General features: G+C 47.6%; 1 protein-coding gene across 1 annotated transcript in view; it reads right to left on the bottom strand.

The window, feature by feature from the left end:
- The window catches only part of ALOX5AP (arachidonate 5-lipoxygenase activating protein), a 28209-nt gene extending 5563 nt beyond the window's left edge, over nt 1-22646 (bottom strand). Inside the window, exons 1-4 of the mRNA XM_056109924.1 lie at nt 22541-22646; nt 16074-16173; nt 6705-6775; nt 2114-2195 (exon numbers count right to left, since the gene is read on the bottom strand). Of these exons, the coding sequence (XP_055965899.1) occupies nt 2114-2195; nt 6705-6775; nt 16074-16173; nt 22541-22610 (323 nt within the window). The 5' untranslated portion in view covers nt 22611-22646. The remainder of the gene's footprint in view (nt 1-2113; nt 2196-6704; nt 6776-16073; nt 16174-22540) is intronic.
- Nucleotides 22647-22858: the final 212 nt, after the last annotated feature.

Genomic DNA, 22858 nt, shown 5'->3' with positions numbered 1-22858 from the left:
TTGCCTTGCATGCAGCTGGTTAGATTCCCTGTACCACATATGCCCCCCACACACATTAGCCCCATCAGGAGGGATCCCTGAACACAGAGCCAGGAATAAGCCCTGAGAACCACCAGGTGTGGAAAGAAAGAAAGAAAGAAAGAAAGAAAGAAAGAAAGAAAGAAAGAAAGAAAGAAAGAAAGAAAGAAAGAGAGAGAGAGAGGGAGGGAGGGAGGGAGGGAGGGAGGGAGGGAGGGAGGGAGGGAGGGAGGGAGGAAGGAAGGAAGGAAGGAAGGAAGGAAGGAAGGAAGGAAGGAAGAAGGAAGGAAATGACAGGGATTCAAGAATGAGGATGGTTAGAACCAATTCAGAGAGCGGGTTAAGGGGGCTGGGGGTGGGCCTCTCTTGTCATGATGGGGGAATTTAAGAGGTCATTCCATTTACATTTCAGTGGGGTCCAAGGAACTTGAGCAGTTTAAGATTTTTCAGTCTATAGCCTAGTCCTTACTTCTGCCAACTGATCACTCCTTCGGAACCTTTAAAATGAAAAATCTGTTGGCAAATAAGACAATTTTCTAAGCTTCACAGATTGGTGTAGAAATGAAGCCCCTTTTACAGTCTTAGGAAACAGTGACAGAAGAGTATGGTGACCCTGAGTCTGTAGGGGAGAGAGACACATCCAGCCCAAGAGAGCAGAACCCTTTATTTATTCTAATGAGGGACACTTGTCCTCTCCCCTCTTCACAACAGGAAACCAACTGGGACTAGCAGAATAGAGATTCCCCGAGGTGGGAAAGAATGAAAATAACACAGTGTTGATAAGGTTAAGGGAGAAAGCAGAACTGTGGTTTCAGAGGAATTCAGAGCTTCAGGCAGTAGAGAAATTGTGGTGAGGACTCATTCTTCCCACTGAAGCTCACCATCTAAGCCCCCAACTCTGGGAGCTTCAGGGTCCCCTGATGGAGACCCATCACCTCCTGTAGGGGTGCCTCCTGAAGGAAGCTATTGACAGGGAGCCCATTAGCCATTCGGGAAGAGAGTGATTGTAAAGGAGAGAGAAGGACTTGAGGCAAGAGAAGGAAGAGGAGGGGTAGGAAGGCTTCCCAGACCCTATCCTGACTTTGGAGTTTTGTCGGTAAATTCAAACGTCTAATTTCTAACAAACCGGAGGGCACACTGGGATTGGAGCATATCGTCTGCATCATCATTTATTTTACAAAATTCTAGCTTTCGGGGACTGGAGCAATAGCACAATGGGTAGGGCATTTGCCTTGCACGCGGCCAACCCAGGTTGGATTCCCAGCATCCCATATGGTCCCCTGAGCGCTACCAGGAGTCATTCCTGAGTGCAGAGCCAGGAGTAACTCCTGCACATCACTGGGTGTGACCCAAAAAGAAAAAAAAAATTCTGATTTTCTAGGTCTGGAAAAGTAGTCCAGCAGGCAGGGTCTTGCATGTGACCATTCGGGACTCTCTCCCCAGCTGCACACAGATCCCCTGAGCAGCACCTGGTGTGATTCCTGAGCATAGATCCAGGAGTAAGCCCTGAGGACCTTTGGTCCAAAGCAATCCAGATTTCCCAGCTCAGGTGCAAGAACAGTGGAAGTACTGCCTTGCAGCTGCTGGTCTGTGGTGGTGATCTTATATGGTCTCCCTTGGTTCCATCCCATTGCACCTTATTTTCTCAACTTTCTCTCTGCTTCTCCCCAGAAGAACTGTTACTCAAAGGAACTTATCACAAGGTGCCAGCCTTCATTCCCATTTCTCTAAGAAAACAATGAAATGCTTCACTCACCAGAGACCTGGGGAAGCCAGACAGAGAACGTTATTCGAGCCCCAGACTCTGCTGGGTGGGAGTGGAAGGTGTGGGGTTGCAAGGAGGGCACAGAGCACAGAGGTAAAGCGCCCTTTGTGAGCCCAGTGCTGTAAGAGGAGTTGGTTTAATGGGAAATCTGACCAAGTGCTCCTGCTATATTTTCAGAGCCTGCAAAGTTGAGGAAGGGAAGGATGAGGGACCTGAGTCAGCCTTCACCTCCCACAAAGCCTTAAATGTTAGGTTGACTATTCAGGAACATTATCATTCTTTGTGCTCAAATGTTCAACAAACTTCAGTTCTTCAACACCAACAGCCTACCTCTGCGTCCTCTCTCCAAGATAGCCAACAAAGTACTTCTGCCTCACGAACAAGTACATCAGTCCAGCAAAGGCAGCAGGTGCTAAGTGGAGAAAGGAAAATTCCCTTGTTACTTCAATAGAAACACAGACATGCTTAAAACAAAATGAACAGCCGTAATGATGCAATAGCATGTGGGTGCAGAGGCCTTGGGTTCTGACAGGGATGCTGTGAACTCAGCATAAAATTTCAGACTGGAAGAAAGCTAAGCACCTTGATAAGAGTAATGTGATTGTACTGTGCTATAGTTAACCGAGTCTTTTCATACCCGTCTTCTAATTTGAAGCCTTTCAACTTGATCAGCATCATGGTTTTTAGTTCCAGAAGTAGAGCTTAGGCTCAAAGGGCCAAAGGGGTTTCTCTGAGGCCATCGGCTGGTGGAGTGGGAGACAGCTCAATGGACTGGAGCTCAGACTCTGCTTGCAATTGCTCCAGGTTTCAACCACTGCCCAGGGGAATGAACGGTCCCCCAGCACCTCCTAGAGTGACCCCCCCAAGCATCTTCAGGTGTGCTCCTTGACCCCTCCCAAAAGACTATCAGTGGGTGTTGGGGTAACTTGAATTGAATTTTAAAGTTCTCGTATAGGATCAGAATGACAGTATAATGGATCTGGTACTTGCCTTGCATGAAGTCCAGCTGAAATTAATCCCTGGCATCATATATGGTCCCCCAAGTCCACCATGAGTCATACCTCATCACAGAGTCAGACAAGGTGCGGCCCCAGTCAACCAATAAATCAATAAATCAATAAATGTTCTCTAAAAAGTGTGCCCTCACCTTCTGGGCCTACAGATAAGGCAATGTCTATCATATCCAGAAAACTGAACAATTGCTGCTGTTCTGAAAAGGTCTCTAGAGAAGGGGGGGGGTCTTTGGATTGGCATTCTATCCTTTGCATTCTACCCTTTGAGGGCCCGCCATAAGCCTCACCCCAAGTAGCCCTATAAAATTCAAATGTCTCCAGCAGAGAGCAAGAAAATGCAAATTCACAGGGACTGCTGGCCCCGTGGGGTAGTGCTGTTGTTGCTGTTGTGCGCTCAGTTGTGTTTTGGGGGGAAAAGGTTAACTTCAAGTAGGGAATAATCAGAAATCACAAAATCAGAGGCAAAAACAGTAGCCTGCATTTAAAACTCCTGGCACTCCTCAAGCACGAAATTAACTGCATTGACCACTGACAGTTACAAAGGACCCCAAGCACTTGGTGTACTCAGGTGCTCAATGGTGCCAGTGACTGGGAAGGAGCACTGAGTGACTGAGGCTCAAGGAAGGGCCATTTCCCCAGCGTCACCTCCCGGGCTCAGAGCTCCCGGAGAACAGGGGTCTTTTGTTAGCCTTTGGCTCTGTGGTGACTTTCAGGAAAAATGAATGAGCTCAGTCAGGGTGCTGTAGCAAGGGAGAGGGGCAATTTGACCAGGTTGGATTCCAAACCATGTCACCCCCAGCAGCACCATCAGTGGCAGCATTTATTGGGTTTTATTGCTAAGTTCACTACATGACATGGCCCGTTTTGTGGGTCACAAATAATGTTTCCTCTGATTTATGCCAAGCAACACGTCGAGGGCTTTATGGACATTTATCTATTGGACAGGCCTGGTCCTGTCTCACAAATGAGGGAACCGAGGTTTAGGAATCTGAGTCTTGGCCAGGTCACACCCCCTGCACGGGTCACTCAAAATTGCCATCATCGATTCCAATGGCCCCCAGAAATATTAGTGTTAGGTATCAGAGATGTGGGAACATACAAACAAAAGAAATGGCTTCTGGGGCCTAAATAATAGTAGAGTGGGCAGGACATTTGCGTTGCATGTGACTGGCACAGGTTTGATTCCCGGCATCTCTTAAGTTCCCCTGAGCTCACTGGGAGTGATCTCCGAGCATAGAGCCAGGAGTAAGCCGTGAATGGCATTAGGTGTGTATCTCTCCCACTCCCAACCCTGAAAATAATGAAGTGACTTCTGATTTCATCCTATTCTCTGAAAGTCATAAAATGGTCACATTCCCATTTTGCCTTGGACAAAGTTTTCACTGGTTTGTGACATCGAGCTGGTGCTGCTCTGATTTACACCCCTCTTTCCGTAAGAACTAAGCAGGGTTTGAACTGCAAGAGGTCACGGGTGTAAACAGGCTTCATTTTCCCATATGTGGACTTGGGTCTTCTCTGGTACCCATGAGCGGCTTATAACACCAGATGCAGCATCGTAGGCTCATACCCAAACACCAAGCCTGAAATCTGAACAAACCACTGGTCTTTCTGAGACTTGGGTTTCTGCTCTGTAAACTGAAGGCTTTATATATGGTCTAGGATGATCTCCCAGATTCTTTACAGTTAAAAATTCTACTGGGGGCCAGAGAGTTAGTATAACAGACAGAGTGCTTAGCTTGCATGCAGCCAACCCAAGTTGATCCCTGCATCCCATATGGGCCCCTGAGCACCACCAGGAGTAATTCCTGAGCACAGAGACAGAAATAACCCTTGAGCACTGCCAGGTATGCCCCCCCCACCAGAAAAAAAAGGTTATCAGACTGGGACCACAGAGATAGCACGGTGGGTAAGACATTTGCCTTGTATATGGCCAAACCAGGTTTGATTCCCGGCATTCCATATGGTCCCCAGAGCACTGTCAGGAGAGACTCCTAAGAGTAGAGCCAGGAGTAACCCCTGAGCATCACTTAATCACTTAATCACTTAACTTCCCGTTAGTCGTCGATTTGCTCGAGCGGGCGCCAGTAACGTCTCCATTTGTCCCTGTCGCGTGCTAGTGTAGCCCAATGGCATCTGTTCGCTCTAGGAACATGAAGAGCCTCAAACCGATCGTTCATGATCTTTACGAAGAAGTCTGACCATCTGGTAGGTGGGCGGCCACCTACCAGACATCCCGTGGAATCCAGTCAGTAACAGCTCTAGTCCAGCGGTCGTCTTTAAATCTCATTACGTGACCAGCCCATCTGATTTTATTTTTTTTTAAATAAAAGTTCTACTGGACTGGAGAGATAGCTCAAGTGCTAGGACACCTGCCTCACATGTATGAGGCCCTGAATTTGATACCCAGCACCTCACGACCCTCAACATCACTGAATGTAACCCTGGTGATCCCTTAGTGAGCCCCTGAACTGCAGCAGTTATAAACAGTTGAGCTGCCAGGCCCCCACTCCTGGGATCTGTCCCCAGCACCACTGGGTATGGCCCATGTAAAACAGTGCACAGTCTACATCAATAAGAAATGATGAACAGGATTTATGGACACTTTTGGTTCCTGGCAATGCCAATTTGTTTGGGTAGAACATAGATATTTTTCAGTGCTTTGAAATATCTTCAAACTTTCTTTGTATCTATCTAGCTGGAACAATGCTAGATTTGTCTCTATCAAGCGTCATCTCAGACAGAAAAGTCTCATTACTCCTAAGGATAAGCATGGTTCAACTTGATTTTTCAAGTAATGCCAGGCATGTTTCTTATTTAACTCAGGATAGAGAGTGGAAAATAAATCGCTAACTGACAGCCATGCGGAGCACACCAGGAGGCCACATGGCATCTCTGAAGTGGCTTCTGCTGCCTTTCCCCTCTGCTCTCCATCACTGCTTCCTGTCTGTTCCCTCATGGTGCTCTCGATTCAGCAATTAGCTCTGGGTTCATTCGTTTGCTACGGTTCGGTGGCCCAAAACAGTTGCGTGCCTCACCACTGTCTCTGTCTCATTTATCACCCTGGACCCTGAGACAAAGTTTGACACACAGTAGGTATTTGATGTCATGAATAAAATAAGATGAAATTTGCAGAATGGCCAGGATTTAGCTGGAAAGACCTGGGCTCTTATCCCTGATCCAGTTACCCACCAGCTGGGTACCTGACACCAGTTCTTTCTCTCTCTGTCCCTCAAAGACAATTCAAGAAAATGGTCCCTCCTCCACCTAGTTTAATGGGGCCATGAAGATGACAAGGGTGGGAGAGGTCATTAGAGATCACGGATGGCCTTTCCACAGGTCCCCTGCTCGGCCACAGACTGGAAGCGACCTGCTTGTGGCCAAAACATATAGCTCATCCTAAGAGGGGTCCCCAAAACATGACTGGGTTCTCTTTTATTGCAAATCAACTCCAAGGGTTTCAACCCACCAAAGTCAAAACTGTGGGCTGCACAACGGAGATGGAAATCAGCCAGTGGCTCTGGGAAGCCGGGCCCAGAGGAAGACCACCACACACGAAGCTGATTTGCAGAAGGGCCAAGTGCCAGCAATGCCAGCATAGATATCCCAGGCGTGCTCAGTGATCACAGCCTTGTACCTGAGCACAGGCTGCTTAAGGATTCTGAGTCACCACGTCTCCTAGCCACCAGGGAAGAGGCATTAGCGATGCTTTATTGCACTGCTCTGCTCAGTCACAGAGCCTTGCCTGAAACTCGGTCCCTTGGGGGGGTTGGGGGTGGGGGGTGACACACCTCTCCGGGGCCCCACTGAGGGAGCTGGAGGTCAGGCAAAGTCTTTTCCAACAAAGGCATACACTCGGACCTCCCCCAGAGGCTCATTTGAGAGAGAGAACAAAGGGGAGGCTGACTTACCTTGACTGCAGAGTAACCCCGCACACCAGAGCACCGCAAGGAAAGTGGGGTATGCATCCACACAGTTCTGGCTGTGGAAGAAAGAAGGGAGTCGCAGGAAGGTCAGAAAACACCTTTACCACAGGGCAGTCGGGGAAAAATGACCCGAATCCCCAAATGAATAATCACGATGGGGCAGGGCGTGCAAACCCCATTCATAATCCTGCTCCTGTTGAACCACAGAGATGCCCCCTCAGCAACAGACAGCGGTGGAGAGCAAAAGCGCCCTCAGAATCCATTTACTTCGGCCCTCGATGAAACTGATCAGAGACTCGGTTTCTTGATGTATTCGCCTTGGCAGGCTTCCTGCCCGTGGCTTGTGCCAAAGTGCTTTTTGGAATTGAAAAGTGAGCACTGCAGACAGCAGGGTGGTGGAGAGGAGAGGCTCACAGAGCAGTCCGCTCTGGTAGCAGACACACAAGTCAGCACTGATACACAGGCCAGGCTGAGCACACAGACTGAGCTGTGTGGACCAGATAGATCATGCTGACTCCTGTAGGATCCCTGGCACCACGGACGGTCGCCTGGGCATCACCAGGAGCAATTCCTGAGCACAGAACCAGGAGCATTTCTTGAATACAGCTGGGTATGGCCCAACAACAAAACACAAAATAAATTGTTTTAAAAAAAAGTATTTTTTTGTGAAACTTTGACAAGATAAAAGAGGGTTGGAGAGGTTGGAGTGATAGCACAGCGGGTAGGGTGTTTGCCTTGCACGCGGCCGACCTGGGTTCAATTCCCAGCATCCCATATGGACCCCTGAGCAATGCCAGGAGTAATTCCTGAGTGAAGAGCCAGGAGTAACCCCTGTGCATCACCAGGTGTGACCCAAAGAAAGAGGGCTGGAGAGATAGTACAGTGGGCAGGGTATGCATCTTGCACACAGCCAACCCAGGTTCGGTCCCTGGCACCATATATGGTTCCCCTGAGACTCACCGGGAGTGATCCCTGAGCACAGAGCCAGAAGTAAGCCCTGAGCAATGCTGGGTGTGCCAACCCCCCAAAAAAGATAAGCATTAAGAGGCTAAGACCAAGGACAGGGAGATGGCTCAAAGAGGGGAGCTCATGCTTTGTCCACAGGAGACCTGGATTCTCTCCCGGAGCATCACCAGGAGTGAGCCACAAACTTTAAAATGAAAAGAAACCAAGAGTCTGTTGCTCACTTGGGGCCATGCAAAGGCTGTGTCTTGGCTCAGGCTTCCCAGCCCTTGAGGAACTCTCACTTTACACCAGGCACCGTATCAGGGTTCTCACCCTTGAGCTTTTCAGACCCCTCCACAGTCCCGTAAATCCATGGGGACTGCATACACTTTCTATGGTGAGAACAAGTAGCCAGGAACTCAGTGGCTCAAAGTAACACAAATTAGGGCCAAAGAGATAGTCCAGTAGGTAGGCACTTGCCTTATGCACAGCTGACCCAGGTTCGATCCCCAGCACCATATATGGCTCCCCAACCACTTCCAGGAGTGAACCCGAAGCAAAGAGTCAAAGCAAGCCCTGAGCACAGTCAGGTGTGCCTCGTTCCCCTTAAAAACAAAACAAAAAAATAAAAACCAAAGTTTTGTATTCTGGAGGCAGAAGTCTGAAATCAGCTCCAATCAATGTGCTAGTATGACTTCAGTTCTTCTGGAAGCCCCAGGAAACAATCCATCTTCTAATCTGCCCCACCCGGACTCTTTCCAATCCCTGAGCAGTGGCCAGTCAGCTCCATCTTACTGCAGAAGCACTCCAGCACTCAACTCTCAGCCTCCTCCTTCCACTTTCAAGAACCCCGGAGATTACACTAAACCCTATAAACCCTATAACTCACATCAAGTCTCTTTCTCGGGGGTGTAGTGATGCCAGCAAGTCAATTTGTACCTGCGGGGACAGTACATCAACAGCCTGATGGTGACTTTAGACTTCCTGGCACCCAAAATTTCTACTGTGCCTCCGGCCGGACCCCAACAACTCAATGTCAGGACCAAGATTCCTAAGAAATTAAATAGCCAAAACTTAGGTATGTGGGAACCATGCCCACAAACCACCTCAGGCTCAGCTATACAAACTCATTTATTGGTCTTGCTTCAGAGACCCATAAATAAATCTCAAAAAAAATCAAAAGCCCCAGTTAATCTCAGACCTTTGCATGGCTGAACAGACCAGAGTAAATCAAAGGGGCGCAGGTCAGGCTGGTGCCTGCCCAAGCAGTGTCCCCGCTTGCTTCCACAATACAAAATCATCACCATGCTCCCAGCCGAACTCCATCTGGACGAACCTCACTGAGAAATAATCTGCTGAAAATTTGGGTATACAGGTTTTGTGACTGAAATCTCCAGGATTTCTCAGGGTTTGGATGAGCTACATCCCCCTACCTCCCTGTACTTCCGGAAGCCTTGACAGTCACATCCACTCTCTACCCAGTTAAAAAAGCTACTCCAACCTTACCTTTCTGATAAAATATTGAATATCCTGAACAAATATGATGACCTGTGTTGCCTATCTTGCAAGTCATAATGCACAAAAGGAGAGAGAGATAAGTGCAGTCATAGAGTCAGGCTGTGTGGGTTGGGGGAAGTGTTCAGGGATGGTGAGAGGAAAACGGGGAATATTGGTGGTGGGAAACGTACACTGAGGGATGGGTATTGGGTCATTGTCTGACTGAAACCCAATCATGCACAGCTTTGTAATGGTCTATCTCATGAATATTAAATTTTTTTAAGTTTTAAATAAAGGTAAAAGGTAAAGGCCCTCCCGTTGATCGTCGATTTGCTCGAGCGGGCCCAGTAACGTCTCCATTGGAGACTTTGTTGTTACTGTGTCTGGCATATCGAATACTCTCGGTAGCTTGCCGGGCTCTCCGAGAGGGGCGGAGGAATCGAACTCGGGTCGGCCATGTTGGCCGCTTGTAAGGCGAACGCCCTACCCGCTGTGCTATAAAATAAGTCTATGCTGTTCTCTTTCCAAGAAAAAAATCTTTCTCTTTCTCAGCAACCCTCAATTCACACCCCCCCCCCTCCCCCCCCCCCCCCCCCGCCAACCTCTCCTTGTCATGCAGCAGGATCTAGTTCCTGGGATTCATTATGAACATCCTGGGGGTTAGGGGAGAGCAGGAGGAGCACAATCTGTCTACCAAAATTTATTCTCATATTTTTCCTGAAAAACTGAAGTTTGGATAAGCTGAAGAACTTGGCCAGGGTCACCAGGCTATGAAGTAAGAAAGTCAGATTCCATACCATTGGTCAGTTTAACTCCAAAACCAGATGTATTACCTCTCTGACTACGTTAGACTAAATTCTGGGTGTCCTCGTGGGGCACGTACACTCTTTTTTTTTTTTTTAGGTTTTTTGATCAGAACAATCAACAGACCATTCATAGTCAATCAGTCCAACTAGATATGGAGTCCCAAGAGAGGGAGGAACAAAACAATAGATCAGAAAGTACTCAAGATTGGAATTTAGTCCCTGACCTGACATTTACCAGCCCTTAGCTACGGGTCCAGCATACTCTCTAGGCTTACATTCTTCACCTGGTCAGTAATGACTCTAAGATCCAGTCAAACCTTGAGAGATAATGGTCTAATGTGGTCAGATTCAGGGAATCACTGGCATCAAAATTGCCCAATACTGATTAGAACCGCAAACATCTCACACACACACACACACACACACACACACACACACACACACACACACTGCAACCATTACCCAAGACTCTCCAGTAAGGACGCTGGGAACCTACATTTTAGCAAGCCTCTCACCAATTCTGCTATGAGCTCAGGTTTGAGAATAACTCAATGTATTTCAAATATATTTCATTGCAATGTACTGAACATAACGTCCAATATATTTCACACAATATAGGTAGAACCAAAGGTATCATTTTCAAATTATACTTGACCTTTTAACTAAATGTGTTCCTTGGATTCCTTCCTCTGGATTCTTTTCCTGGAGTTCTCATCATTTCCCCTCTAACTTAGCCGTGAACTTGTGTTTAGAAACACAGTCTCCCCTCGGTGATTTCACCAAGAACCCTGCAGTGCCCAACCCTTGATCCATCCCCTGTAGAGAATGCAGAGAGCTGGACCATGTCCCTGACTATATGGGCTTGCATATCATCAAAAGAATTTCTGCTGGAGAAATCAATGACAATCAAAAGTAAGAGACACTGTGTGCTGTCCTGCACGTGGGTCCGGGAGAACAGAGTCCCCTCCCATGACAGTCCTAGATGTCCTAGAAAAATCCTCCTTTCCCCCAATCTAATAATGGTCAGTCTGAACTCCATAGGACAGGGCCCTCACAAGTGCACCATTTGAATGGGTGGTCACACATGTACTTGCCCAAGGTCACATTGACAGCCGCAATGTTTGTGGATCCCTTAAATTTGGGTACTCTCTAGGGCTCGCACCCTTCATTGTGAAACTTGCATACCCTGGGCTGTGCTGATGCTGGAAATCACTTGCAACCAAGGACCACAGACTGCAGAGATGCCAGGACCATGTGGCTGCTGGAGCACTGAGAATCACAGCAGCAGAACCAATGGCCGTATCCAGTAGTGATGGGCTGGAGCAATAATATAGTGGGTAGAGGGGCTGCAGTGATAGCACAGCGGGTAGGGAGTTTGCCTTGTCCACAGCCGACCTGGGTTCAATTCCCAGCATCCCATATGGACCCCTGAGCCCCACCAGGAGTAATTCCTGAGTGCAGAGCCAGGAGTAACCCCTGTACATTGCCGGGTGTGACCCCCCAAAAAAATATATAGTGGGTAGGGCACTTGTCTTTCAGCCAACCCTGGTTCCATCCCTGGCACTCTATATGGTTCCCCAAGTCTGCTTGGAGAGATGTCTTAGCTCAGAGCCAGAAGTAAGCTCTGAGCACTGCCAGGAGTGGCCCCCAAAACAACCCCAACAGTGATGTAGGTGGTACTAGGTATCCTACTCTCAGACTCATACAAGGCACACACTGTACCACTAAGCCACGTCCCCAGCAAATTTTTGAACTTAATTGTCCGAAGGCTGTACTGTCCAGTGATTTTACATTGAATCAGCCATTCAGTTATGCTGGGCTATGATCTCGAGTCACATGGTCCTTGAGTAAAACATCACCTGAAGTTGAATAAAACTCTCCCAACTATGGGAACATGGTCTCCTCCTAAGGATTTCTGGAATAGGCCCAGATTCTATTCTGCCCTAATTCTGGCTCAAGTCTGTGCCTTCTCTCCACCCAGAACATCTGCTGTGTCTGCCACCCAAAGTGCCATGTGCACTGTCCCTGCATGACAAAGCCCCATTGCAGTACTGAATTCAGTCCTTCAGTCAGTGTCAGGCATCCCACCAGCTGGGCATCACACAGCCCGTGTTTATTCCAAAGGGTGCATTTTATTACTGTCAATGGAAGCGTGGGTTCTTTCCTCACTTTGCTGAGCGTCCATTTTACTCTCTATAGAGTTGGGGAAATTAGTAACTACTTCCCCAGATTGTTGCGAGGAGAAAATGAAATAAAGCAGAGACTGACTTATAGTAAGAATTCAATATGTGAATGCTATTATTGCTTCAATGTTTTTCTTCCTCTAAGTCCCAATGGAAATGTCTTTCCTACTGACAAATTATTGTTATTGCAAATCTTCTTTTGTAAGGAGTTTTGTGCCATTTTTTCTGCAAAGCTAAACTGACAAACCCATTTTGGTTCTCAATCCTTGAAGCCTAACTGAGCTGCTAAGCTGATTTTGAGGCAATTTACCGTGCTATGTTCAATTTGATGCCCTGCATTGTCAATGTTTTTATGGAGGAAAAAACTCGTTGTTACTTTACCTTTCATTTTTCTTCACCTTTAGGAATGAAGTAGAGAAGCACTGAAATTAATTTTAGTTAAGCCTAATTTTTTTAAGTAAGTAAATACTACAAAAGGGCACCAATACTAATCAACAAACTCAATGTATCTATCACCTTCAGATAATCTGACAAGTGCTAAGTGCTTAGAAGTGAGTGTAGAGTGGATTCTAGAGGTGGAGGGGAGAAGGGACATGAGGATTATATTTTCCATAATGTGTTCTGTGAAGCGCTAAATTTAGGCACCATAAAAGGAGGAACTGAGGCCGAAGTGATGTACTATCGCTGTACTAGCGGGTAGGGCATTTGCCTTGCACGTGGCTGACCTGGGTTCAATCCCTGGCATCCTGTAGAGTCCCCCAAGCATGGCCAGGAGTAATTCCTGAGTGCAGAGCCAGGAGAAACCCCTGAGCATTGCTGGGTGTTACCCAAAAAGAAAAAAAAGGAGGAGCAAGGTCTACAGTTAGATGAGGTCACCCTTTTTGGACCACCAAGAACCATGCTAACTCTTTGCACAATAAGGTTCTTGTGCAAAATAAAATAAAGTTTTATTGGTTTTTGGGCCCAAGGGCTAATACAGCGGGTAAGGTGCTTACCTTCCACATAGCTGACCCCAAATACAATCCCTGGCATCCCACTTGATCCCCCAACCCTTCCAAGAGTGATTCCTGAGTTCAGAGTCAGGTGTAACCCCTGAGCACCACCAGGTGTGGCCCAAACACCAAAAAGAAAATAAAGTTTTTCTGTGCAGAACATGTTCTTTGACACACCTTTAAGATCACATGAAACAGGGCCAGAGACATAGTACCGTGGGTAAGATATTCACTGTACATGTGACTGACCCTTGTACAATCTCTTGCACCCCATATGGTCACCTGAACACCTCCCGGAATTATCCGTGAGCAGAGAACTTGTACTGCCAGATGTATCTCCCAAACAAACAAAATTTTGTTTGTAAGAATTCATGAGCTGGTCATCTAAAAAACACATTTTAGGGGGGGGAAAAACAGCTTTAGAGGTTCAGCTCTTCTTTGCAACTTGTGCTTATACACTCAAGGGGTAGGATCTTATGTCAGTCAACTGGAATGTTTCTCAAACAAACAGACATTGCCACACTGATTGCTCTAGTCATGCTCACAGGCTGGGAGGAGGTTTCCAAACTCTGCTGCATGCACACAAATAGCGAGACAAGGTTCAGATCCCCCTTATCTCTCAGAGGAGATGGTGAGCTGGACCACAAACTGAGACCATGTTTGAGCTACTGAGCCTGGCTGGGATGCCTGGTTTTCAACTGCCTCAATCTCTTGAAGTGCTTGTTTACTGTCATAGTTTATGCTAAAATAAAATAGGCACCAAGGCTGGAAAGATAATTCAGTGGGTAAGAGTTTTCCTTGCAGATGGTGAGCCGGGGTTCACGATATACGGTCTCCGATTCCCACCAGGAGTGGTCCCTGAGCACAAAAGCCAGGAGTAAGGCCTGAGCAATGACAAGTTTGGACAAAGAAACATTGGCACCAGGCTTCTCACCCACCCACACCATCAATCTTTTATGCTATGTTTCCTTTATAGTTATCGTTGCTAAACATTCATGATCCCACACCCCATCAACCAAAAGCTTTCTTTGGCAGAAGCAGGCCCATATAAATTACGGGCCCAGATCATTCTCAATCTGTGCCTTATAAACGAGTGATGCTTGTCTCTTATTTTTTCAAATAACTAGACCAAATCCATGCTCTTTTCTTGTATCTCCTACAGCTCATCCTGCCTGCCTCTTGGTGCTTTGGGAGAAACTCTTGACTAAGTGGCTAACAATTGAGCCCTCTGGACTAGCAGGCAATGCCCTTCCTAGAAGCCTCCTAACCGAGGCAAGCCAACTGGCCTGCCAGGTTGGGCCAGCCAGCAGCTGCCTCCTGCATTCCTGGTTCAGCCCCTTGGTAACCAGCCACAAACACATGGAACATTGTTAGCTGCATCAGGGAGGAAGTAGTTTTAATAGCAGAAACTCAGCAGTGTCTGGATGACTCACAGAAGTCCTCTGGTCACCTGTCTCCAGCATCTTCCTGCCCATGCTTTTCTGTCCCCTCTCAGGCCTTCAACCTTAAGAAAAATGTAGGTTGTGGAAGCTGGGCTGCAGTGCTCCCCCAGTTGGGACCCCCAGACAGCAATCACCCGACCCAGACCTCCCATTAGCTCCTTCTGGCCTCAGGAAGTCCATCCACACCCACCCACCCCCCTTTCAAATAATATAGCACAACCACCAACAAAGGCTCTTCTGCAATTTGAAGGCTGGCACCTGGGTAGTGCTGCATCATGTCTTCTTAGGAACAGAGCTTGCTCCGTTTCCTGGGGGAAATGGTAGAAACTGACTGGCCTGGCCTGTTCCAACACAACCAGCACATCCCAGGGCTTCCTGTTGCCTCCATGTGAGTCCTCAGCCCTGATTCTGCCCATGCCATTATTGCTTTCTTTAAAGTATGTGTCTCTGGCAGCCATGATTTCCCCTGTGGAAAGATCTCTGGCGATCCCAGAGTTGCTTCCCAGTGGCTAGGTGGCCTTGGCTAGTTAACAGAAAAATCTCTGGCTTTCTGAAGGGGTCCATATTCCAGCATAGAAAAGCACAGAGCTGATAGAGTCACAAGCCCTCCGTTCTTCAGGGACAGTGACATAGGGCCGGGACTCAGGCACATGCCTTGCATGGGGCTAACCCCGGTTCATCCCTGGCACCACATAAGGTCCCCTGAGCACCCAAGAGTCAGGAGTCAGTGTTAATCACAGCTGGGTGGGCCCTCCCTCAAAAAAAAAAATTGAGACATTCTGCAGAAAGGAAGACTGATTCTTGGAACAAGCCCCCTGAGAGTTTGCCCGCCAAACGGCACCTTCATGGCACAATCACTGCAGCAGCATGAACAGTCAAAGTGAAGGAGGACAGGGAGCATGTCAACAATCTGCTTGTTCTTTCTCTTCTAGGTGGGATTGCTCAAGGAACCTGCTACCTGCTGAAAATGATGAAATATCCGGCTGGTCCCGAAAATGCTGGGCAGTGCGTGAAGACTGTTGGGTAATTGGTTCCCTCCTTTGCTTAAGTGACAGGTGTCTGGACCAATGAAAAGGGTGGGGACTGTGGCTATCACACGTCCCCAATTCAAACAACTCTCTCCACTTCCTTTTTTTTTTTCATTTGTGTCAACCACACCCAACAGTGCTCGGCTGCTCCTAGGCAATGCTGGAGAGGGGTGCATGTAGCAGGGGGCCTAAGAGTGTGCTGAGTCAAACTCAGGGTCTGGTTTACACAAGGCATGTGTTCTGCCATGTAATCTCTGGCCCTAGTTCCACTCCTTGGAACAGCCACACTTTCTAGAACCATGAAGCGAGCCCTAGAGCCTAACTCCAAGTATTCTGGAAGAACCACCCACCTCGCACAAACCACACTGGACCAGAGAGACAAGCGGCCTCTCAGGTGGGTTACAGTACCAGTGGCAGAACCCATGCTTGTGTCAATTGTATCAGGGTTTGGAATTACTCACTTGGCAGTGTAGACCCTCTCAAAGGCGAGTGTCCCCGTCCTCTGGAAGCTCCGCCCATTCTGGTTCCTGCTTTCATGCTCCACCTTATGGGCAAAGAACCCTGCCAAAGGGAAAGGTTTGGATTTGGTTTATCATGGGCTCATGCATGAGCTGGGACCTCCATTATTTTACTAGAATGTTCAGTGGCTCCTTATGATAACCCCCCAAAATCCCTAACTTTGCTCCAACAAATGTCTTTTAGGGGAAAATCTATATATTCAACAGCTGCTCTCTGTAATCCCCATCGGGAACAAGACACCACCCCCAAGGGTCTGCCAGCCCGAGGAAATAGATAAGTGGGTGAAAGAAAAACCACATTGCCTAAAGGTCTGTGTTCGCTGGGACTGGGTGAGAACTCATCTCTAGAGAGTCAAAGGCAACCACATATGCTTGGTTGGGAGAAATTCTAGAGGACATGAGTGGCATGAAGGATAAAATCATATGGAGGAGGCAGGAGACAATATCAGATGAAGCCGGGAACAAAATCAGTTGGAGAAGGCAGAGGCCCACCTGCATCACCCCATTCCAGGAAAATGCAACGTCACAGGGACAGAGTCTCAAATGTATAACAGGAGACATGGGAGGCATGAGGCGCACAAAGACCTGGAGCACTCAAAACCCTGTGTTCTGCTGAGGAGAGAAGAGACAGGTAAGCACCAGCAGGAAACAAAGTCCGTAGAGGAAAGTGTGCTGTGGTTTGGAAGGCGTCGCTGGGGGCTGCCCCTTTGGGCAGCAGTTGTCCTTAGTGTGGTGTTTAGAGTGTGTGGGGGTGGGGGTGAGGGGAAGTGTCAGACCAGGGCAGAGGATGGAGGAGGCTGGTTAGAGTGGGGGTGGGGGTGACAGACAACATCATAGGGGGTATTTAAAGACAGGGGAGTGGGGTTCTCTTTCCTCCATCCTCTCTGGGTTTGTTTCTGTAACTCCATTTCCAAAGTGAAAGTGGGTTGAAAGTGTGGTTGTCAGGGATCCAATTGGGGTTCCGTCGCTTCATGTCACACTCTCTGCTGTCAACTGTACCTACGAATAAAGTTCTTCCCGGCTTTCTTTTACGCCACAGTAACTTCCTTCACCTAGGAGATGCCCGGTTTGAGCATTGCACCAAACCAGCTTGCAGGAAGGGGTCACCCCATAGGCTCTCTGGGAATCACATAACAAGGTTTCCCTGGGGCCTCCAAGTCCTACAGAGTGGGACTTGCAGACAAGGGTCCTGGGGCTCAGGCAGTCTAATAACTTTCTCAGACTTATGTCAATGGGCACCAAGATTCAAATCCAGTTGACCGTGCGAGCATGTATCTCTCCTCTGACTATCACCTTGCAAGGACTCAATCGGCTACACAGGATTTGGGCAAGCACCTGTCTGCTCTGAATATATATTTTTATTCGGTTTTGGGGTCACACCGAGAGATGATCAGGGCTTACTCCTGGCTCTTGCTCAGGAATCACTCCTAGCAATGACAGGGGACCATATGGGATGTCAGGGATTGAACCCAGGTTGGCCACATGCAAGGCAAGTGCTCTATCTGCTGTACTATCACTCCAGCTCCTCTGAACATCTCTTCTGACACTTAGGGCAAGAGTCTGATACTTGCTTTTCCAGAACCCAAGGTGACATTCTCTGCCTCGAAATATGTAAACAGGATATTACGAAGAATATCTGGGATGACTTTTATAGCCAGCAGCCCAGCTTGGCCCTGTTTCTCTGAGCCTGCCTTTCTTCTTCCGCTCTCTGCTCAGTAACCTCCTTCCTCTTTTCCAAAACATACATAGCCTTGCCACCTCCTCTGTGGGATCGTTTCATCAGTGTTTTACCCTGTTTCCTGAACCTCGATCTCTTTTCCTCCTCCTCTAACCCCTAAAAGCTACTCAACTCTCTCCTACCCCTCAGACAAGACAAAAACCAAACCTGTCCTCAGTACAACATTCCAGTAGGGGCTACTTCTTTCTTCTAAGTTGAACTTGACAGAGTTGTACTTCCTCTGACTACTCCTCACACCCCGCTGGTCCCCCTCACCGCTGACTCTTGTTACAGAAGCAGTGCGTGCAGAGACTATTGACACATGTATCTTGGCTCACTTCAAACATCAGATCAAATCAGAGAGAAAGAGAGACTGGCAATGAGAGACAAGTCCACATCTACCACATGTGAGGCCCTGCTGGCCACTTCCCTTATATTATCTCATGCAGAACCTTCAAATACCGCATAGCGATGTCATAAATAACCCCACCTATAACTTCAGGAAACTCTAGTCCAGAAAAGTGAAATTGCCTCCTTGGCATGGCATAAGAAAGATCTTGAAATGTTCATTAGCCCCAGAGTTAAATGTGAGTTCCCAGGGTGATACAGGTACTCAAAGGACTAACTCGTGTATGGATTACTTTAACAGAATTTGTGACTAGGTTGCAGAAATAGTTTCCCCACACAGAAAGAATCGACTTGTGTCTTCGAATAAAGGGAAAGCCCCACCCTTGACCCAGGGTTGTAGAAACCAATTCAAATGAGGAGCATTTTGTTGGAGAAGGAAGATCACGCTGAGTTGGCAGCAGGTCTGGTCTAGTTTCTTCCAGCAGAAGTAGAGCTGCTGCATCAGAGTAACCAGGCAGTCATTTGAAGTCAGTGAAAACACTGAGTGCTTGAATGAATAAATTTGAGGCACTCCATGCTGTATAAGCATACTCTGGAATGTGTTTGCACTCACTGCTAGCTCTGGAACAATCCACCATTATTCTAATCACACCAGGCTTATCTGTGAAACTGGAATCATAGTAGATATTTCTGAGAATGCAAGGATTAAGTAAACTAGTACTGTGTCCAGCACGAGCATTGTTCTTGGCACAAATCAAACTCTCAATATACCCAATGATGGGAAGGAGAGCTCAGTGGGGTATGAATGCTTCCAAGCCTCCAACCCTGGGGAACCCAGGTAGAAGCTCTTGAAAGTGGTATAAATTGGGTACCTGTACTCCACAGGTATAGAACTTACAAGTCCATGATTCTTTTTTATTTTTTGTTTATTTTTATATAAAGAGCAGATATTTTTATTATTATTATTATTATTTTCATTGGGGGTTACACCTGCTGTGCTCAAGGCTAACTACTGGCTTTGCATTCATAGATCGCTCCTGGCAGGCTCAGTGAACCATATGTGGTATCAGGGACTGAACCCTGGTTGGCCGTATGCAAGGCAAGCACCCTCCCTACTGTACTATCACTCCAACCTCTGTAATTCTAGTTTTAGAGTCCAGCCCAGCCCAGGTTGCTGTGAGATCTCCCAGAAGGTGGGATCAGGAGATTTCTTTGTCAGTATATGGTTGGAAGAGGAATCTTAGCAAATGCTAGGAAGGCAGGTGGTGGCTGTCAGTCTTATTTCCTTCCTTATCATAATCCTCACCATTCCTTCTTCCTGTGGGACCTTTGTGTCTCTCTTCTTGGCTTCAGATGAGGAAAGAAATTGAGCAGGTTGCCTCCTGCAGAGGCGAGAAGATGCTAACTCCCACCACCTTCCTTATAGCCCAACGTACGAAAGGAAGCGTCTCCTGTACCTCTTCCCTCTGCTCCTCAGGCGGGCTTCCCACCCTTTGTCCTTCACCAGCCTAATTAGTTTGGCTTCCCGCAGAAAACACTGTCTCTAAATCTGTGCTGCCCAGCTTTGCTTCACCTCAGAACAGCTGGCACCTTGGCAGAGAAGCCGGGCTCCCTGGCTAACGTTCCTAGGACATGCTTCTCTCTGTGCTCCCTGGAAAGGCAGTCTTGTGCCGATCCAGTCAGTGAAGGATTCTAGGCAGGAGAAATTTTCAACTTTTCTGCCTTTCCTGATCTTAGTTCTTCTGGATCAGGCTGGAACAAGACCGCAGGTTGACAAGAGCTTGATGACGAAGAATGTTTGTGAGGCAGAAGAGGAATTTCCAGGAGGTGGGCCTGCTTCTAGCTCCTCCCCAGGGGAAATGAGGCTCATAAGCACTTAACCAAGACCACAGCACCCAGGCTCCTGTGAACAGGGCCCTATTGTTTGGGAACAAAGACAAAGTGCCATGGTTCCTGGCAGCAACATGTAAATATGTCCTTAAACTAACAGAAAGGGCTAGAAATAGCATTTGGGGAGATAAGAGGTGGTAGGGTGGGGAGAAAAAATACGGGTAGTTTTGCATATTTTCTAAACTCTTTTTTTTTCCTTTTTGGGTCACACCTAGCAATGCACAGAGGTTACTCCTAGCTCATGCACTCAGGAATTACCCCTGGCTATGCTTGGGAAACCATATGGGATGCAGGGAATCGAACCCGGGTCAGCTGCGTGCAAGGCAAACGCCCTACCTGCTGTGATATTGCTCCAGTCCCTGTATTTTCTGAACTCTTTAAAGTTTATCTGCAGTGATAACCTCAAAGTTAATTAAAATAGCAGAGAAGCTTCCTGCTCCCCTAGCCCGCTCACCTTCTTCTCTGCATCTTATTTACAGCTACACCTGCTGTACCTGCCAACACAGACTGCAACAGAGCAGGGTCCCCAGACATGTGCACAGATTAAATAAGTGACCTGCCTGCTGATTTCCCAGGCACAAGTTGTTCAGGCACGGTGCAAGAAAGAGCAAAGCTTGAGGAAATGGCAGTCTAAAGCGGTCCTTTGTTCATCTTGACACTGCGGTTCCAGTGCATGTGATCTTGTAGAAAAATGTTGAGTCAGAAAGTTCCAGAGTCATAGTTCAGCAAGGAGGGCACTTGCCTGCACATGGGCAACCTGGGTTCAGTCCCTGGCATCCCATGTGGCCACCCAAGTCCCACCAGGAATGATCTGTGAGTTCAGAGCCAGCAGTAATCCCTGAGCATCGCCATGTATGGTCCAAAAAAGAAAGCTCAAAGTGTTCTTCCAGATGGCGGATGTACTCAGAGTTCAGTTGGGCTAGTCTGAGGTAGGGAGGATGGCAGAAAGCTTTATGTTATGCCTTAATCACCGGCCTCTGTCCATGCTCATGTGTGTGCATGTGATGTGCATGTGTTGTGTGTGTGTGTGTGTGTGTGTGTGTGTGTGTGTGTGTGTGTGTGTGTGAAGGGGGATAGCGAATATCCCAAGTTGATTGCATGCTCAAATTTCCAAAGTGTGACAGTATGTAAACATTCCACATTCCACTGAGTTATAACAGCTGCCCTTAGTAAGGTAAGGTAAAGGTAAAGGCCCTCCCGTTGTTCGTCGATTTGCTCGAGCAGGCCCAGTAACGTCTCCATTGGAGACTTTGTTGTTACTGTGTCTGACGTATCGAATATGTCACGGGGAGCTTGCCAGGCTCTGCCTTGCGGGCGAGATCCTCTCGGTAGCTTGCCGGGCTCTCTGAGAGGGGCGGAGGAATCGAACTCGGGTCGGCCATGTTGGCTGCGTGCAAGGCAAATGCCTTACCGCTGTGCTATCGCCCTTAGCAGTTACCTTTTTTTTTCCTAATTCCTCTTAATAAACTTCAAAATATGAAGCTACTGAAGAAGGCTATGAAAACAATCTGAGGTAATCGGACTTCAGAATTTTAGGAGAAATTCTTACATAGTTGTCCCCCTTTCAGTTGTGGCTACCTTGCTTGGTTCTATAAATTAATTTTTTTACAAAATTTATGAAAATATAACCCTCAAACAAGAAAATCCTCACTTGCTCTCTTTAAGGATGTACTGCATCTTTTTAAAACGTTTTCATGCTTTTTAAAACATGCTTAGGGTGGAGTGGAGGATCACAAAGAATATATTTATTGGCCAAAGCCATACTACAGGGAGTGGGGTACTTGCCGTGCACACCGCTGACTCAGGTTTAATCCCCAGCACCACATACGATCCCTGAACCCCACTGAAGTGATCCCTGAGCACAGAGCTAGGATTAAGCCCTAGTATTGCTGGGTGTGGCTCAGAAACAAAAAAAAAAAGGAGAAAAAATACATTTCTTTAAGAAGAAGAGAGCAATGTATAGGTGAAACAATATAGAGGTAAAACAATAGGTGATTTTTCTCCTCACCCTCTTCCCCGATGAATGTCTTTTCCCAGCCTACGTGACAGGGGATCCTGGCTCCACGGTGTCAAGCCCAGCATCAGAATGAACATATCATTTCTCTTTCTAGGCTTCCTGCCTTCCACCCACCCCTCTAGTGGCATTAATTAAAAACTAAAATGCTGGGTGCAGCCAGGATTGGGGTAAAGCCTGCAGGTGGCTGCCCCAGGCTCTGCCAACATGATTAGTCACCCCATCAAAGTGAAAGCCCAGGAAAAGGGAAAGGCCAAGTCTATGCCAAGGTGCACACACTCCTCCCTCTATGCTCAAGCAAAAAAGACAAAGAAAGCAAATACAGATAAGGCAAAAGCACTTACACACACAGAGAGAGAACTGTAAATACCAGCCTGGCACACAATGAGCTGATCCAAATGGCCCTTGAATTCCTCCCTGGGTAGGGGCTCCCTTACTTACCATTCTGGACCACGCTGATGAGAGTGACAATGACCAACAGGACAATGTTGCCCACAGTTTCTTGATCCATGTTTGTCCCGGGCTCCTCAGAGAGAACTGTTCCACTTGGAGGCCTGCAGCTCTAACCGGCAGAAAGGGGAAGTGAAGCCTGCACCGCCTTTCATCACTGGTGTTTCCAAAGGCCCCAGTGTGATGACACAAGGCTGCCGCCTTCTTCTTCTTTTAAATAGCCACTAGAGTGCCAAGTGTGAGCGACCAGCCCAAGAAGCAGGGCTTGGGAAGAGAAACCCAAGGAAATGGCAAACGGGACTTTTCTTT

This window comes from Sorex fumeus, unplaced genomic scaffold (genome assembly GCF_029834395.1).
Source record: "Sorex fumeus unplaced genomic scaffold, SorFum_2.1 ptg000008l, whole genome shotgun sequence".
NCBI lineage: Eukaryota > Metazoa > Chordata > Mammalia > Eulipotyphla > Soricidae > Sorex > Sorex fumeus.
The sequence above is the reverse complement of the archived record's forward strand: the minus strand, read 5'-3'. Positions and strand labels throughout refer to the sequence as shown.